Source organism: Pelophylax lessonae, assembly GCF_965119305.1.
Source record: "Pelophylax lessonae genome assembly, chromosome: 13".
In the NCBI taxonomy this organism is placed as follows: Eukaryota; Metazoa; Chordata; class Amphibia; order Anura; family Ranidae; genus Pelophylax; species Pelophylax lessonae.
The window spans coordinates 147,382,781-147,402,828 of NC_138780.1; the positions used below are offsets into that span (position 1 = coordinate 147,382,781).

A 20,048-nucleotide genomic window follows, 5' to 3' on the forward strand; every position below is an offset into this window, starting at 1 on the left:
TGATCATTAGTACACGGATTTCCACAGCCGATCATGACATTTCGTCCAACAAAATCCGAAGGGACAAACACCTAACTTTTCTGGTACGATAGCCTAGCGAACGACAATCGTTTAATCAGTACAGTATGCATCCGCTAAAAATCGATAGACAAAGACCGCGCATGATCAGAAACATGAAAATAACCCGGAAAAAAGCCTGGCTGCCATTGTTTTTGTTTTGCACTATCTGATACATAGCTACACAACCAGGAAGCTTTTCCAGAAACGTACGAAAAAAATCATACGTTTAGTACTAATTGTTGAGTTTGATACTAGTATCGTGCAGCAAAATGCGAACAATAAGTCATCTGATTATCTGATCGTGTGTAGGAGCCATTAGTCAGACTGTGGGTAAGGTGATGACATGAGAGGATGGTATGGACTTATGTAGCCAATATTGAGAACCATAATGGGGGGGGGGGGGGGTCCATGCTTCTTTCCACAAGGGCCCTCATGCATTCAAAAAGAAGGTTTTCTACACATACATAGACATTCCTAGAATGATATCACCAGCTTCACCTTCTCTGCATACCCCAGATGCCCATGTCACCTAATAGGTATAACCGATTTCTCATATTTAATATGGCAGCAGCACAAATGATGAGACATTTGGCAGAAAATTACTAGATAAAATCTTCCAAAGGCTGCACTTATTTCACGACTGATATCCAAGAGGGGATTTTCAATACTTTAAAGAGATTTCCTTTTACTTTCTGTTGTGTCTACAGGAAAGGAAGTAAAAAAGAGAAATCTTCCCAAAAGGCACACAGATGGCATAAAATTCTAACAAGGGATTTAACCATTTTCTACTCTATTCAAAATAAAAAAAAATGCTTTAGATAAATTTTGAAAGTGAAATTCTGGGATAACTGTAACTACTCTTAAATCTGTCCCCTTCCCCCTCTAACACCTATGCTTACTAACCTGTAAAAGAAAGGTGTGTATATATATATATATATATATATATATACCTATTTTCAGGTAACTTCAGTCCGATCACCTGATCCTGCTCCCCTGCGTCAGCCATCACCTGCTGCAGGGCTCTGGCTGCAAAGGATTGGGAGTGTGACATCACCTATAGATTCCTATGGCCCATCCATTATCAGCACTCCATCCTCTCCCTTGCAAAGACTCTGGCTGACACAGGGGAGTGGGATCTCGTGACCTGACCAGAGAAGCCTAAGAAGTAGTTATGGTCATGTGATCCTGCTCCCCTGTGTCAGCCAGAGCCATTACAAGGTAGAGGAGGGAGCACTGAGAATGGATGCATTAAGAGCCTATAGGTTACGCCACGCTCCCAAGCATCATCAGTTATAAGTCAGAGCGCTCTCTCCTCTCCCCTGCAGCTGCTGCTGGCTGATGTAGAGGAGTGGGATCACATGATCAGACTGAAATGACTTAACAATAGGTAACTATATACATCTTTCCTTTACAGGCTAGTAAGCATAGGTGTTAGGAGGGGGAAGGAGATAGTTTTAGTAGTAATTAGGGTTATACCGGAATTCCCCTTTACGTTGAGTGCTATTTCTAATGATTTATGAGTGCTTTTACTTTAGGATGGCATACTTATTCATTTGGAAAATGAACAGATGCATTCTGTAGTATGTAATCATTGTACTGCTACATGTAATATATATCTATGTAAAAAAAGAGTGTTCTGTATAATCTATTGAAGCAGTTGGCTTTGAAGGACCTCAATTATTACCCAAGTGATTATTATGTCATTTATTGTCCTCTTGATATGTGCTAATTACCAATTGTGCTGCTGATTGCAGATGGTTCAGTGTGCCGCTGTGCCCAGACACAGAGATAGAATGGATACAGCGCAGCACATCGCGTGGGCGATAGAGTGGGATTGAACGGTTTAACAAGCCACAATGGTAATCACTGACTTACTTTCGCTGTATGGTTTCCTTAAGAACTTCATCCTACGCAACAACCCACACTGCCCCTCCCCACATTCTCACACCATTTATGATTTCTTTACCACAATTATGATCTAGTAATGAAAAATGTCTTGTAACCAGTGGGAATATAATAACTGGTTGCACACATATGATATAGCGTAATTAATTAAGGCAATAAAGCATAATATTTTGTCATTTTAATGCAAACATTTGCATGAGGCAGGAACACAAAGTGCATTATTTGGGTTCATTTTGCAGGAGTGGGACCCGAGTCGGGTGGGCCCCAGGGGTTGTCTGGGTTGCTCTTATTGGCAAAAGTATTAACTAGAATGTTTCAGCCTTATGTGCACAATGCAATTGTAAAGAAAAAATATGTTTTTTTATAAACAGATGCTGGCAGAAACCCATCCACAAACATAACTTATGGGCCATACACACTATGCAATTGTCTTTGGATTTTTTCCTTTAGATTTACCAAAACCATATAATATGAGGTCAAATCTAAACACTTTCCATTTGTATGCAATCAGGCAGGCCCCTGCACTACATAGTTGAAAGTAAAGCTCCGTACACACGTACCGAATGTCGGCCGAACGATCGGCCGTCTTTTGTCCGGTGCTGTCCTGTCGGTTGAAAAGTGCAAAAGACTGCACACGAATTTTGTCGGCCAACAACAGCCGACTGCAGAAGTGATGTCATGTGATGGTTAACTTTCCGTGTGTTTTTTCTTCTCTGAGCATGCCCAGTCTTGCTCATCTGCTGTTAGTCGGCCGAATTCTCTACTGACTGGTGAACAATCGGCCGTTCTGGTGACGGCCAACAAAAATTTTATAGCCTGCACACCCGATTCTGTTCGGCCGAAAAGTCGGAGTCAGTTGTCGGAAGCATCATACTAACAAGCCGACAATCGGCCGATCGTTCGGCGGCCGAATATTTACGGCCGACAATCGCTACGTGTGCACGAGCCTTAAATCTAAAGGAAATCTAACAGCAAAAGCTGTATAGTGTGTATCCAGCTTTAGCCACTTGACCCCCGGAAGACTTACCCCCCTTCATGACCAGGTCCTTTTTTTGCGATATCGAACTGCGTTACTTTAACCACTTGCCGCCCGCCCGCCGCAGATATACTGTGGCAGAATGGCTCGGCTGCACGAATCGCGGGAGCAACCTTGTAGACTTGATAACTTCAGTGGAAGATGGACCAGATGGACAAATCAAACTTTCAAGGCATTGGACTGATTTTGTGAAATTCACTCTGAAGTTAATTTTCACTTTGCAAGGAACTTTTCACCTAGCTAAGTGAATACAGTGAACATTCACTTTGCAAAAAACAAAAAAACAAATCACATGCAAAGAAAATACACTGAAAAATGAAAAACAGTACTTTTGCTTGCACATGATTGAATGATAGAAGACAGCAGGGCTTCACCTAATTCACTTAAGGCCCCCTTCACACCTGTCTGCTCTGTCGGCGGACTCCATTTTGCTCAGAGGGGGATCGATCCGCCGATCCCCGCTGAGCAGGCGGATGACAGCTCTGTCTCTGCTCTGTGTGCGGAGACAGAGGTGTCAGATCCCCGTTGTTCTCTATGGGGGAATCAGATGAGAACGGACCGCCTGTCCGTTCTCATCCGATCCGCCAGACAGATGGATTTGATGGACAGGGTCAGATCGGATGTCAGCGGACATGTCTCTGCTGACATCCAATGCCCCATAGAGATGCATGGGACATCCGTTCAGATCAGCCTGAAAAACTGACAGGAGGATCTGAACGGTCCGCATGTGTGAAAGGGGCCTAACTAAGAGAAAATTACTTTGCAAAGTAAAAATTCCCTTTGCTAGGCGAACAGCCTATTTGTCTTTAGTAAATCAACCCCTTGTGTTAAAGAATCTATGGAGGGAGTGTAACTCACACGGGACACTCGCCTCCTCCAATTGCACAGATCATTTTTTTGGAGCTTTAGGGGGCTACCATGACATCCCTAGTAAAGGGTGACCGAGTAAGTGAGAGAGGAAGGGTAATTACCTCTGAAAATGTTCTTAGTTCTGTCTGCACCTTCCTGTCCCATTGATGCATTGAAAGTAAAGCGGGGTTTATACGGGGAGTTCTTTTTTGTTTAACCTGTGGGTTAAAAGATCTCCACAGCCACACAAGTGATGTGCATGCTGGGATCTTCCCTGCCTCGCTATTGTATTCTGACAGTGCTGACTCTCCCTCCTCCATCAGAATACACAGATCAGAGCTGCAGCCATTGGCTGCATGCACTGATCAAATGCTTGTTTTCTAGCAGGACCATTTGATAGAAACTTCTGCTGAGCAGACAACGGAACGCATGTCCTGAAATTTGTATAGTTCTGTGTATACCAGCTTTAACAGAAAATCTCTGAAGTGGACACACAGGCATACTAAAAACTTGATAGAAATAGAAACTTTTTCCTATACCATTAAAAAAAAAAAAAAAAAAAAAAAAGCTTTTATCTTTCCAGTTAGTCATTTTAGCCGGGAAATCTATCGTCAGAGCTTTATTTCAGGGGAAACGCAGTTCCGGCACCTCCAGCATTTAATGTATGTGATGGCAAGAGGTGCTGAAGTGTGCTAGATGGACTATTTGTTAGCTGCTGGTGGATCTATTGTTGCTGGTTGGAAAATCTGTTGTTGCTGGTGATGGATCTACTGTTACTGGTGGGGGATTTTTGCTTAGAGGATCTACTGTTGAGAAAAAGGTCTGCTGTTGCTGCCTACTAGAGAGTCTATTATTGCTGGCTGCTTGGTGATCTATTGTTGCTGGTGAACAAATCCCCTCAGGGGATGTATTTTTGGCTGGGGGGCATTTTGTTGCTGGGTGGATCTATTGTTGCTGGAGTCGGGTTATTTTGTTGTTGGGGGGGATCTTTTGTTGCTGGTGGAAAAATCCCCTTGGGGTGCTTCTTTTGTTCCTAGGGTGGATCTATTAATGCTGGGGTAATGGGGGGGGGGGTATTGTTTTGGATCTATTTTACTGCTTTTCTTGTTATCATTAAAAAATTCAATACAAATTACTTGACACCACAAAACGATACTTGATTCTGTATTTTCTAAAGGGGGGGGGGGGACAGGGCCATACTGGGTGGTGGGTAGGGGGTGGAACCAAGGAGCGGTGCTTGGAGGTGGGTTCTATTGTTGCTGGCGGAAAAATCCTCTTGGGGTGCTTCTTTTGTTCCTAGGGTGGATCTATTAATGCTGGGGTGGGGGGGGGGCTATTGTTTTGGATCTATTTTACTGCTTTTGTTGTTATCATTAACAAATTCAATACAAATTACTTGGCACCACAAAACGATACTTGATTCTGTATTTTCTAAAGGGGGCCATACTGGGTGGTGGGTAGGGGGTGGAACCAAGGAGCGGTGCTTGGAGGTGGGTTCTATTGTTGCTGGCGGAAAAATCCTCTTGGGGTGCTTCTTTTGTTCCTAGGGTGGATCTATTAATGCTGGGGTGGGGGGGGGGGCTATTGTTTTGGATCTATTTTACTGCTTTTCTTGTTATTACCAAATTCAATACAAAATACTTAGCACCACAGAATGATACTTGATTCTGTATTTTTAAAGGGGGCCATACTGGGTGGTGGGTAGGGGGTGAAACCAAGGAGTGGTGCTCAGAGGTGGGTAGGGGCAGAGACAAGGGTTGACTCAGAAGGAGGGAGTACCTGCACCTATTCCCTTAGAAAAGAAAGCCCTGCCTATCGTTAATATCTAAGGTTCTGCAGCCTCTGGTATTGGGTAGGAAAACAGCAGTGCCAATGTGCCAATCTCTGAGCATCATACTGTTTGCTTTATTTTTATATAAACTTTATTAAATTATTGCTAATTGACATTTTATTGAGTTCTAGGTGAGTTGTGATGCAGTAGATGGTGTTGCACCACACTGTGCTGAAAAAAGGATTGCATGTCGTACTTTTGTTTTCAGAGGACACCACCACAACATGGTGGTGAGAAATGACCTGATTGTCAACCAGGCATTTTACCTTGTCTTGTGGTGGGACTGCAATGGGCAAGGCTGTCCTGTTAGTCCAAAAACACCAGATATGAACATGCCATAATGGTGAGATAGGAAGATATATAACAGCTGTTCTTTTGTTCTCCTGCCTCCCTGGCCGTGCCACGGCCGTTTCATTTGGTGCTTCCTGTATGCTTCATTGTATTTGGAGCACCCTTGATCTCTCACTTTGTCGTCATCGTTCCAATACTCTTGGTCTTGCTGGGCTCCAGGCGTGTGGCGTCCGCGCTGGCTACTTCGGCCATTGGTTCGGTCACTTTTTAGGGTTGGACAGACTGTATATGTTTTTATGCTATGCTGGCTTAACTTTGGACTCATCTATATCATAAGTGCTGTTTATAATTATTATTCACACATCCCTGAAGAAGGATTCAGTATCCAGAAACGCGTCAGGTGTAAGCCATATTTCCTCATGATCACACCTGCTACCATACAAATCGATCATATTGAAAGCTATAATACATGATGATGTCTTTTTAGGGCTAGCCGCCCATTTATGTATGTCTCTACGTATGTGACACTTCTGTATTATGTTTTTTCTTTAACCACTTGCCGTCTGCTCGTTATCGTCTAGCGACATAGTACTACGTCGCTAGACTCCTCCCCCTGTAGGCGGCGCTCGTGCACCGCCGGAGGCGCGCTCCCGCTGTTTTCAGTCACAGCGGGAGTCGGGCCAGGGGAGGAGCAGCGGCGATCGCCGCCGCTCTTCCCCAATCGTCGGGGAATCGAGTGAGGAGATCCGCCCGCCTGTGTAAACAGAGCGGGCGGATCTCCTAAGTGACAGGAACTGACAGATCGGAGTGTTCAGCATAGCTGAACATGCGATCTGTCCCTGACTCACTCAGTCACCTCCCCCCCCAAAACGTCAGTAAGCACCAGGCATACATTAACCCCTCCCTCTCCAATAAAATTAACCACTTCACTGCCAGTGTCATTTTTACAGTAACAGTGCATATATATAGCACTGATTACTGCAGTAATGTCACTGGTACCCCCAAAAGTGTAAAAAATGTCAGTCAAGGGTCCGATCTGTCCGCCGCAATGTCGCATTCCCGCAAAAAAAATCGCAGATCGCCGCCATTACGCGTTAAAAAAAAAAAACACCAAAAATGACAGAAATCTTTCCCGTAGTTAGTAAACGCAATAACTTTTGCGCAAACCAATCAAAATACGCTTATCGTGATTTTTTTTACCAAACATAGGTAGCAGAAAAAAAATTGGCCAAAAATGTAAAAAAAATCAGATTTTTACATTTTTTTGGGGGGGAATTTCATATAAAAAAAATGTTAAAAATATTGTTATTTTTTCAAAATAAACGCTCTTTTTTTGTTTATAGCGTAAAAAGTAAAAAGCGCACAGGTGATCAAATACCACCAAAAGAAAGCTCTGTTTGTGGGAAAAAAAAGACGTAAATTTTGTTTGGGTACAGCGTCGCACGACCGCGCAATTGTCAGTTAAAGTCGCACAGCGCCGAATCACAAAAAGTGGCCTGGACGTAAGACAGCAAAATCCTCCGGTGGTAAAGTGGTTAATAAATAATATTGATTTTACATTTGTTTGGTATACATTCAACCCGTATTTCGGGCACTATCCATTTATTAGGATAAAGACCGCTAAAGTCCCACGGGGGGGATTCTCTCCTTTTTGTGTCTCTTGCACAACAGAAGGACAACATTCTTCCACTTATTTGGCATTGGGCTAATAAATGAGCACACTGGCAGGGAAACTAAAATCAGTGACGCCTATATTTCTTTGTGGTTTGTACAAGATCCCGGTTATGTAGTCACTGTAAATATGTTTAATGAGGTATTTATGATTCATTGTTTGTCCCGGTATCATAAAAGCTGTGAACAACTTATCCACTTGTTGAAGGTTTCTTATACAATAAAGGCTCTAAGATACAACATGAACTGTATCTCTTTTGTTTGTAAAAGACCTTGGATGAAAAGATCTGTTTTATTCCTATCATACCTTGACTGAATTGTGTTTTTTTTAATACACTCACATCTAAGCAATGGTGTGTAGGCAGGCTGATATGCATTTGATTCTAGTGAGTTTGCAGCTGGCCAAGGTCGGGCGAAAGGGTTAATTGTTGTAAAGTGCCTTGAAAAAGTATTCATACCCCTTGGAAATTTTCCACGTTTTGTTATGTTACAATCAAAAACGTAAATGGATTTTATGTAATAAACCAACACAAAGTGGCACGTAATTGTGAAGTGGAAGGAAAATGATAAATGTAGAGATTTCACCATTGGAGAGTCAGGTATCAGTCTGCCAACATCCCGATGTCAGATAGACCCAATTTTTCTCCCTTAGGACCGGGGATTTTTTAGGCAGGCATGACACCAATGTAAAGAGAATAAAAATTATACAATTTTATTTATATCGTGTTAAAATAACAAAAAGTGTTATATGACCACTAAAACCAAAACGGGTATAGTGAAATAAGCAACAAGCATCTTCCTGACAATATACATCCTATTGTTGCGAGGCATGAGTAGTGCAAACAAACTCCAAACCACCCTACGCGTTTCAGGTTAATGTCCTTTTATCAGGGGTATAAGATAGGGAGATTGCATATATTAGTTTGCTTCAGTCTGGAGTGAAGAGGGACCAATAGCTATAGAACAATAACAAACGTATGTAAATATAACGAGGCCTCCACCAGGATGATGAGCGGTGAAGGCAGAAGAGCCAAAAAAAAAGAAAAAGGAGATAATGGAAATAAGCAAAGATGGTGTCCCCGTATTTTTTCATGAAGATCCCCAACATCAACAGCGCTGATGTAATATGGATGCTTATTGTATTAGCAATAGGTCTTAAGAGGAGGTGGGGCTGGATCCAGTATATCAGTTCAGAATGTTGTAGAGCTCCATAGTGGGATCCGGTCCTGTGACACCGGTGAACAGTCCCCCGAAGGCAGCTGCAGGTGGGGCGGAAAGAAAATAGGTAGTAGTAAAGCCCATGGAAATAGGGCCCACAACGGATCATCGTATAACCAAAGAGAATATTTACCCTATCTGGCTCCAACCGTGACATGGAAAATAATAAATGGTTTTCAAAATCAGTACACATGTACTCTGGGTCTTTAAGCTTGAGAGTGGGGTCCCTGAGGGAGGGAGCAGGTGACTCTCCTCTGTAAAAGTTGCCATGCGGCCTCAGGTGGTCGACCTGAGGGCATGAGAGTCAGAGAGGAGCTGAACCCGGATGTCATGCAGGGCTAACTGGAAGGGAGACACTGAAAAGGATCCGATTCTGCCTACAGTGAGTACAGATCTGTGTCATGGGGCCTGTCCTGAGAGAGCTGCCAGCCCTTAAATGTTTCACTTAGTCCTGAGACTGACCTGTTTTTATATAATATGCCTTAATAAAGCTTAATAAACTAATGTGTTCATATATATTTTATTTGACATACTGTATAAATAGGTTATTATTGTTTAATAGAAGATGGGGAATAGATTTCTAAATATATGTAAATATATTAAAAATAAATAATTACAATGGGAATTGTGCCCTAAGTTTACTTACAATTCAATTTAATTCAGTATAATTCAATTTGGGGAGGAATTGCATTCTACTTCTTTTGTATGACAATTGCTCTGCTCTAAACCCTTGGCTGTAGTAGTAGCTGTAGCCAGTTCAGGTGGGTGGCTGGTAGGGTGCTAAAACCATGACTCAGCCACCTATTTTTACAGCCCCCCATCTGAAAGAACCCATATCACTTTCCTTTCCCTTTCTCAGAGAGTAAAGTTTTTTAATACATCAGTTATTAGTAGCCAAATAGCCCTAGAGAGACGGTCAAATTGAAAGTCAGTTCTCTGTACACCCCTCATAATGTGAACACAGGACACTTGGTAGGACACCCATAACATGTCACTTTGCAAGCATGGCCTAGAAAACCACAGACCAACAGAAGAGAATTACCTATATATTCACATTCATGGAAAAATAAAAAAAAATGCAGTTTGCTTGGATGATACTTCTCAATGGCTTCGATGTTATGATAAAGTAACACGTGAGGGTTTTTTTTTCTTTTTTTATTGTATTTTTAAATTAACAGCAGTGGCTGTAGGTGTTGATCATCAAGGCAAACATATTCTCATGTGTCTTCATTTCCATGTCATTAGGGTGTACCAGACACTGATGCAATCTGTCGCCTCCTTTCACTGTCATTCTCACTATTAAAATACTGAATCTCCTTGTTTGAACTGAGTCTAATGCCAGGCATAGATGCAGATCAGTTGATGACAACAAGAATAATCATGTATTATGATACAACTGGTTACATACAAAGCAATTTCACAAGTCAATTCATCAAAATTGACCAAATGGAAAATGTCTGCAATAGGTCCGAACTGGAAACCATTACTCAGAGCTTAAAGTGATTGTGAAGGCTCAAGGTTCTTTATCTTCATGCATTTTATGGATGGAGGTAAAAAGCCATCTGTGTACAGCAGGCAGCCCCCAGCCCTCCCTAATACTTACCTTAGCTAGGGTTGCCACCTCATCCCTTTAAAACTGAACACATAGGACATACACAGGTTCTGAGGCTAATTTAATGCAGACGAGGCAACAAGTGAATACAGTTATCACCTTAATCCACCTCAGAACCTGGGTACTTAACCACTTCTGGACCGGAAGGATTTGCCCCCTTAATCACCAGGCCATTTTTTTGCGATTCGGCACTGCGTTACTTTAACGGACAATTGCGCGATCGTGCGACACTGTACCCAAATAAAACTGATGTCCTTTTTTCCCCACAAATAGAGCTTTGTTTTTGTGGTATTTGATCACCTCTGCGATTTTTATTTTTTGCACTATAAACAAAAAAAGAGCGACAACTCTGAAAAATAAAACAGCATTTTTCACTTTCTACTAAAAAAAATCCCCCCCCCCAAAAAAAAATAAAAAAATAAAAATGTTTTCATCATTTTAGGCCAATTTGTATTCTGCTACATATTTTTGGTAAAAAGAATCCCAATAAGCGTATTTTGATTGGTTTGCGCACAAGTTATCGCATCTGCAAACTAGGGGAAAGATTTATGTCATTTTTATTTATTCATTTTTTTTACTAGTAATGGCGCAAATCTGTGATTTTTAGCGGGACTTTAACATTGCATCAGACAGATCGGACCCCTAACTGACATTTTTGACACTTTTGGGGGGACCAGTAACATTACTACAGTAATCAGTGCTAAATATATGCACTGTTACTGTAATAATGACACTGGCAGGGAAGGGGTTAACCCATGGCTGATCAAAGGTTAAGTGTGAGCCTAGAGGAGTGTTTTCTAACTGTATGGGGGATGGACTTGTGGAATCAACACAGAGACCTGTGATCCTAAATAGGAGGAGCACAGGCGCTCTGTGTTCATTCCAGAGAGAACATTGGTCTGCTGTGTTTACAACAGCTGACCGTGGTTCTCTATCAGCGGGGAGCAATCGCGAACCGACGTACCCATACATCGGTTCGCACAGCTGAGCCAGCCTGCCGCAGTATATCTGCGGCGGGCGGTCGGCAAGTGGTTAAAGAAAAACTGCAGTCTGCTCATATAATTTGTAATAAAATCATTTGCCATTCTGAAGCTTCTCTCCAACCATTTTGCATATTATTTTATATACATATGTTGTGATTCTGTACTTGCCAAATATGCTGCAGAAATTTCCCTCCACTAAATCTGGCTCCAGCCACTTTTACTGTGGGCAGCTGAAGCTGCTGTCTGTTCACTTCCTGGATTTATACAGACACACACACACACACAATATATACTCACACGCACACTGGGGTTGCCACCTCATCCCTTTAAACCAGGACACATATTAATTACACAGGTTCTGAGGCTAATATAATGCACATAAGACACTAAGTGAGTTTAATTACCACCTTAATCAGCCACAGAACCTGTGTAATTAATGTGTGTCCAGGTTTAAAGGGATGAGGTGGCAACCCTAACACAAACATATACTGTATATTCAGACAGACACACACTGCTTGCCTGCACATTACTCCTTTCTTGATGAATACTCATTGATCTCTGCAGTCTCCTGTTATATCCGCCCATATCCAGCCCCCTCCAGCTCGTCAGCTCTCCTTGGCTCTTCTATGACTCATCGCTTGCTGGCAAACTCTCATGAGTGTGAGAAAGAGAGCTGTGCATGATGTAATTAGCCTAGAGTAATTACCTGCCAAGAAAGAGGAAGTGGGCTGTATAAGGTATTTACTAGCAGAAAAGAAAAAATGTTTTACTATCCAAAGTTAAAACAACAAGGGCAGAAGATTTAATAGATGGAAAGATGAAAAAATGACTGAAGGTTCCCTTTAATATGTGTTTGATTTTAACAGGATGAGGTGGCAACCCTAACCTGAGCCTCGGGTTGCCACCCTATTCCTTTAAAACCAAACACATATTAGGTACACAGGTTCTGGGGCTAATTTATTGCACATATGGCACTAAGTGAATTTAATTACCACTTTAATCAGCCACAGAACCTGTGTAATTATTATGTGTTCGGTTTTAAAGGGATGAGGTGGCAACCCTTACCTGAGCCCCATCTCGATGTGCAAGAGATGTGCATGAGAGCAGCGGCTCTTCTGGGTCTCTTCCCCCTCATTGGCTGAGACAGCAGTGAGAGCAATTGGCTGAAACAACAGCGGGAGCCACTGTCAATCACAGCCAGTGAGCCAATGAGGAGGGAGCAGTGGCGGGCCAGAATGGACACACAGAGCAGCAGCTCGGGAGCGAGCCTGCTCGGGTTCCCACATAGCAAACCAACATACAATCAATGGTTTTTAATGGTTTAAAAACAAGACCATGGTTTATTGTATCTTACATTATTAGATCGTTTTCTAAGGTGGAAAGTTCACTTTAATTTACTGTATAAATGAACCTGTTGGCATTGCACAATATGGCACCAGTAACTTTGGCAATGATTGAACGTTCAAGACCAAAAAGGCAGCTGTTCCACTCTCTTATGTTTTATTTGATTACCTTGCAGACCATTTTGTGTATTATAGCATTAACACAGGGAAAGACCTTATCTATAGGGTGGATGCCACTGTGTGAAAAGTTTATGTATTTATAGGGCTTGCCCCCTCCATGATTGTTGACCTGGATGGTAGGAGGAGCTTATTGATCATATCAGGTTTTGTTTAACAATGCAATGGTGTTCTATTTATGTATAAATGAAACAATTATAAAAGAATTTACAAGCTTGCTGAAATCAGTAAGTTATTTTCAGAGTACAAAGGTCACATGTACTGTATTATGAATTGATCACATTTTTATGGTATTTATTACCATTTAGGATCTTAGTTTTTTTTAATTAATTGTTTAGTTTTTGTTTTTATTAATTTTTTTGTTGCGCCACATTTTTTGGGGCTTTTAGTGCGATTTGGAATACACGACAGTGATTTGCGGCAACAGGATATTTTCACATTGTTTATTGGACTTGGTGAGCGCGGAGTTTTTTTGGTTTCAGATAAATTAACCTGTTGTTAATTGCTATTAGGACCAAAAAAAAAAATGTGTACAGCGCAACCAAACAACTATTATCATGCCTATAATCAGTATAGTGCAAATCTATACTTCAACACATAACACACAAATTCATATTACAGTTATTAAGTGCATACAAATACAAAAAAGTATGCATTAAAAGTATAAAGAGTGCATATATGACAGTCCACCTCTGTGCACTCTATTTACCATACATGTGGTGCTATTTCAAATCACAGTCCGCCCCGATAGTATATTCTAAATCATTTTTTAAATAATTTCAATACAGTAAACCCCCGCTCCATCGCGGTTCAGTTTTTGCGGTCCCGTTATATTGCGTTTTTTTTGTAATGTTATTTTACTATAAAAAAACATTAAAAATGAAATATTTTTGGGTTTTCCATAGCTCTTGCTATGTCTGTCAGTATCTTTTATGTGTTTAAATTAGTTTCTATTGTTTTAAAAGTGTGTTTAAAGACCTTAAAATGCTTTTACAAGTACAGTGACAGTAAAAAAAACATGCCTTCAATGCATTTTAATAGGGTTTTTCAATTTCGCGGATTTTCACTTTTCGCGGCTGGGTCCGGAACGTAACCCCCGCAATGGAGGGGGGTTTACTGTACATTTTTTTGGTTAGGCGCAGGTTTTTTTTTTTTTTTTTATACTGTTAATTGCTGGAGATACTAACATCATCCCAGTCTTCTGTAGACCTAGTCTGAATAAGGAGTTGCCATCAATTTAAATTCTATTAAAGATTTTTCAAAATCACCAAGTTTCCTTTTCCTAACATACATTGGTTTGCTGTCTTTCCTACACTTGCTACTGGAATGTACAGTATAAAAGTGTTATGTATTTTGCAGGTCTCCCATTAGGTGTGGTTACATGAGCTATTCATAGTCATCTCATCTATAGACCTCATTCTGTGGGGATCATCAGGATGAGGGCTTGGACACACACAGTGCCATGGTACTACAGTGTACCTGGTGCTTGCTGGTAAACTCCCCACATGGACTTGGGTTTTGTTGAGTGGGGGGAAGCTGCTCCCATTTGTGGGGGTATTCTTTGAAAAAGAGCTTGAAAGTGGGAAACACATAGGATCTGTATCCTGTGTCATTTATTAAACTAAGAAGGACATTTTCCACAGTCCTGTTGTGCTGTAAATCCTTCATATTCTCGATACCTCTCTGTTGGCAAGATGAAACAGACCACTACTTGGCCATTGTGAATAGGAGTAAAAACTAAGATCCACCTGATTTCTATCTACACACCCTCGATGACTATAATACTGAAAAATTTGGCTCAGTACATTTTTGACCATTGGTGAGCATCAGGAATGCATGCTAAGGTGCTGATTTTTATGGCCATGTTTATGGCACCTTCCAAGGCAGACAGATTTTTTGGCATCTGCTTTCATTACATGCGCTCAGGTTTATTAACCATTTTATACTTATTGTGAGAAATGCTGAGCTGTGCACCTAATGATGTCCAAAATTTTGTCAGATGGAGATGGAAAATCACCCTTTCTGTCAGATCACCTGTGGCCAGGTGACAACTGCACCCTGTTGGAGGCAGGGGCGCAGCGCAAGGTAGTGAACCCAATAGCAGACTGCTGCGGATGGACCGGAATGTCAACCCAAGATTCCCCAGGGCGCGGAATCTAAGACCCAGCAGGTGTTCACCAGAGCCTCTAGTGGTGAGGATGGACTTGGCTGTAGCTGGGCCCAGGTTGCGGCCCCTGGGGTCCCCCAGGTCACGCTCCGTAGGGAGAGAAGGGAAGCAGCCACTCAGGACACACAGAATGGTGATAGGTAAGCCGAGGTCGGGGTAACAGGCAGACAAGGGTAGTCAAGGGACAGGCCAAAGGTCAGGGTAACAGGCAAACAGGAATAGTCAGAGACAAGCCGAAGTCGGTACACAGAAGAGTAGTTCAAGCACACAGCAAACAGGAAACAGGAAACTAATACTGTTGAACAGCAAAGCAGACCTGCAGTGCACTGGTTAATATAGACTTCCTGTGAGGACCTGGGTGGGGCAGGAACAGGAAGGAGAGGTGATAAAAAAGGAACCAGAAGTGCAGTCTGACCTCTAATACAGACATGATGGGACAGGTATAAAATACAAAAGGGGTGCAGCGCTACAATAGAAAATATATATAATGTAAAATATAAACTCAGACTGTATAATTGTGAAAAAGTCCTGACTGAACAATTAAATCACAAATACTGTGCAAGCATAAAATGAAGGTAAAGAAGAGTCCTTTAAATGCCACAAATCCAAGCCATAAGATTAAGGGAAACCCGTGCTGTGAAGGATGAAACTATTGCACCACTTCATAAGTGACTCCATCACCAGAGTATGTGCTAGCCTCTCACCTCAATTCCCAGACCTCTAGGGTCATAGCGCAGTGTGTTATCAAACACCTGATGGGCTCCCAATCTGCTCAGCTTTGCCTCCAACCTCCAACCTCAGACCGATCATAGAGTAAGAGATTCTTTTTGTGTGACACAGGGGCATGTAAAACTTTGATTCATCCTCAGTATTTACATACAGGCTTTCCCTACCTCCCAGTGTCCGCGGGGAGATCCTGGCAAATTTCAACTTGTACTTAAACTCAATAAAACTTTTACCATTGAAAAAGATAAAATAGATTTTATTGAGAACCATTCACTTGCATTTCTTGTTTGTTCTCTTCTGATTTGAGTTAAACAATTGCTCTACAAGTTTTATTTTTACTTGTTTCCTCTGATTTCAAATGCTGACTGCGTCCTCACTGATAAGATTCTCTTCACTTCCTGCTCTGTCTGCCACCTATTAGATAGAGAGGAAGTCAGGGGAAATCTCCCAATGTGGCACAATAGTAAAAACCCAGTGTGACACAGGGCCCGGTAAACCAACATTATGTGCAGATGAATTAAAAAAGTCGCCCCTTGGACATAACGCATATGGAAAAGAGTCATGTGATGTCAACAGCCCATTCATCTGTACATAACGTTGGTTTACCGGGCACTGGGTCACAATGCGGTGTTTGTAAGTGCAATCTTTTATCTTAAAAAAGAAAGTTAGTCCTTGTAGAAAGCACTAGATATTTTCTTTATTGCATGTACCATGTGAGTTGGAGTTCCGGTCTGTGACATCACTGAGGAGGGTATTGGTTGGTGCATCCATCCTAGACCGCTCAGCCCCTTAATCGATCTCTAGCACATTGGACCTCCCATTTACTACAGGAGATCACACAAAGCGATATTGCATTAATCACCCTGTAGGGGAATGCGCTTTTGACCCATCTTTCGATTCAGGCACACAAATATGAATGCAGAGATTTATGCAAAAGTTATAAAGTTTATTAACGTGTAGAACATATAAGTGTAAAAAAGCATAAAAACATTACAGGCATTTGAATATCATCAAGAACATAACCATAACCATAAGATGACAAGAACCAAATACCCAATATATTTTGGAAAATCAAGTTTCCTTCTTCAGGGGAGGTTCAAACAATAGGAAGTGTTCTAACAATGGAAAATAACAAAAATAAAGTTATATCTTTGTACAGTGTATAGATATACATACATACATACTACAACATAAGGTCATTAGTAAGTACTACATAGGTATATTGTTACTATCTGTTTGTAAAGAGATTTTTTTGTATATCTATTTTGAGATGAACAACAAAGTAGAACACTTACATGGTTGGTCTTGTGATAGATATAAAGCCTGTAGGGTGGCTAAAAACACAGCTGCTTCACCTCAGATGTGGGTTCACTATCATAAACAGATATATCCCAATGGTTCAACCAAATCACTATAGTTGAATGGAACGCAGGATGATTCCGTATGCAGGCCCCCTGTCTCCAAACACAATGTGGCCACCTGAAGTCCCAAAAGGAGGCCGTGGTGCCAGGAGGCTGACCGTATGGACCAACTAGAGAAAGGAGATATATGATATGGGAGGAATATGTTATTTGTGAGGTAGGTTTGTTATAAATGACTCCAAGGTCAGACAATTGGACTATCGAAGGGATAAAATCCAATATGTCTCAGGGAAAGATATAAGGAGGTAGTACTACCTGTATGATGATGGGATGATGAATGCCACACCTGGGGATCAACCAGCGCAAAGCAAAACAGCAGAGAAATAGTGAGTGTAATGAATGGATTTATATAGTACCTTCCAATGGGTCCAATTGTCATCAGCTGGCATAGGGCCTGTGGGGCTTCCCGGACCGCGGACGCCCCACAGGGTCCATTGGTCCATACGGTCAGCCTCCTGGCACCACGGCCTCCTTTTGGGACTTCAGGTGGCCACATTGTGTTTGGAGACAGGGGGCCTGCATACGGAATCATCCTGCGTTCCATTCAACTATAGTGATTTGGTTGAACCATTGGGATATATCTGTTTATGATAGTGAACCCACATCTGAGGTGAAGCAGCTGTGTTTTTAGCCACCCTACAGGCTTTATATCTATCACAAGACCAACCATGTAAGTGTTCTACTTTGTTGTTCATCTCAAAATAGATATACAAAAAAATCTCTTTACAAACAGATAGTAACAATATACCTATGTAGTACTTACTAATGACCTTATGTTGTAGTATGTATGTATGTATATCTATACACTGTACAAAGATATAACTTTATTTTTGTTATTTTCCATTGTTAGAACACTTCCTATTGTTTGAACCTCCCCTGAAGAAGGAAACTTGATTTTCCGAAATATATTGGGTATTTGGTTCCTGTCATCTTATGGTTATGGTTATGTTCTTGATGATATTCAAATGCCTGTAATGTTTTTATGCTTTTTTACACTTATATGTTCTACACGTTAATAAACTTTATAACTTTTGCATAAATCTCTGCATTCATATTTGTGTGCCTAAAAAATCCCGAACCCAGGGGAATTTTTCCTGTGTTAACTTTATTAGGGATGTGGCACAGATTTGGATCACCTGCCACGAGCAAACCTCATCTTTCGATTCAGGGGTCCATTCAGTGAGGTGAGCTGCTATTATTTCCTGTGGTGGAGGTTCTGCATGGAGCCACCTTCAAGAAAATACTTAGATGCACATCTTTTCACTACTTTGGGAGCTCGTGTGTCTTGCTCTCCATCAATTCTTTTAAATTTTGTTATTTATTTATTTGTTTTTTTAGCACTGCACTGGTGTTGTGTATTTTTTATTTGCTGGGATTTGGTATTTTGACTCTGGTTTAGCTGCTTTTGGTGTTTTAGGGATTTTTTTGTGCTGCTTGTTCCTTCTACTTTTAACTGTTATAACCCTCCCGCGCTCTATCCAAAAAAAAAAAAAAAGAAAAATTGCCTATAATTCTACTTTAAGATAGCAAATACAAGATTCACATGTGTTCTTCCTTGAGTCTTGTGTATTCCTTCCAAATCCAGTATGAAACATTGCCTCTGTAAAGGAGCTTCCTGTAACAAAGACTGGCCACTGCTGCTCTTTCTCTTTCTGCCAGGGGACTGATCTTGTATCTGCCCCATGCATTGTTTTGTAGCTCATGTGACAGAGTGTCAATTTAGGACAATAACAGAAAGAGGAACAAGGGGATCATTATCCAATAATAGAAAATATCTAAGCAAGGACGTTCATGGTAGGGCCACCAATTAGTCTTTATTGAAAACTGAAGATTTAAACATAGCACAGTTTATAAGAAATTTCAGTGATTAGGTTTAGATCTGCTTCAAATAATTAGCTGGTTGCTTCCTACTGCTACCTCAAAGCAATTTCTCTCTTTTTTAGTAACCCCGGAGGCCATTGGATTCCTGTCTGCGGTGGGCGTCTTCGTTGTACTCCTGGCAATTCTCTTCCTCTTCATAAATAAAAAGCTGTGTTTCGAAAATATTGGTGATCTCCCATGTTTAGACCAACGTGGGAGAAGAAAGCGCCCAAAAGAGAGATCTGGGGTTCTGCAAGGACTTGGTAAGTATTGCTATCACCATAACTGAAAAATGTTTATTGTCTTAGTGTCTACCACAATCTCTATAAATCTGTAGAAGACATCAAATCTATTGTAGGCAGAGAGCGGGATGTTTATTTTGGCATGTCAACTGAGGATGCTAAAATTATCTTATCAGATAACTATTTATAGCAAGTCCCTTACGTGAACATATTAGGATACTACATCTCACTGCATGCTTTCTGATAAATGTCATTTTCTTCTCAGCTATATGTAACTGTTCTGATATTGTCTAATTGTGCTTTTGTGTGTCCTGGTACTGTAATATACTATTGTTCACTGTTATGGTGATTCTTTTGTGTTTTTTTCCTGGAACATACCTTGAGGATTCTTTCTCAGTTATGAACTCTGTACTGAGTTAGGTATTTGACGTAGTTTCCACATGCTTATGCAAATGGAGATTTGCAATGCTCTTGCTGGTGTAACTCCTATAACAATGACATTTGGTAGCACAGTGAGCGCTACTGTAATGCTAATAAGTATTTTACTTTATAAAATGTGATTCAATGTATTGCTAATGCAAAGGAGAAGTATTTTTCAACATGCCGATTAGAAAATTATGAAAATAGAAATAAAGTGATGCAGAAAACATATAACA

The 20,048-nt window shown here is 41.1% G+C and overlaps 1 protein-coding gene across 3 annotated transcripts in view; it reads left to right on the plus strand.

The window, feature by feature from the left end:
* The window catches only part of SYT16 (synaptotagmin 16), a 149,525-nt gene that overhangs the window by 46,815 nt on the left and 82,662 nt on the right, over window positions 1-20,048 (plus strand). For all 3 annotated transcript variants that reach the window (XM_082242623.1, XM_082242621.1, XM_082242622.1), the window contains exon 2: window positions 19,234-19,413. In XM_082242623.1, the coding sequence (XP_082098749.1) occupies window positions 19,234-19,413 (180 nt within the window). The remainder of the gene's footprint in view (window positions 1-19,233; window positions 19,414-20,048) is intronic.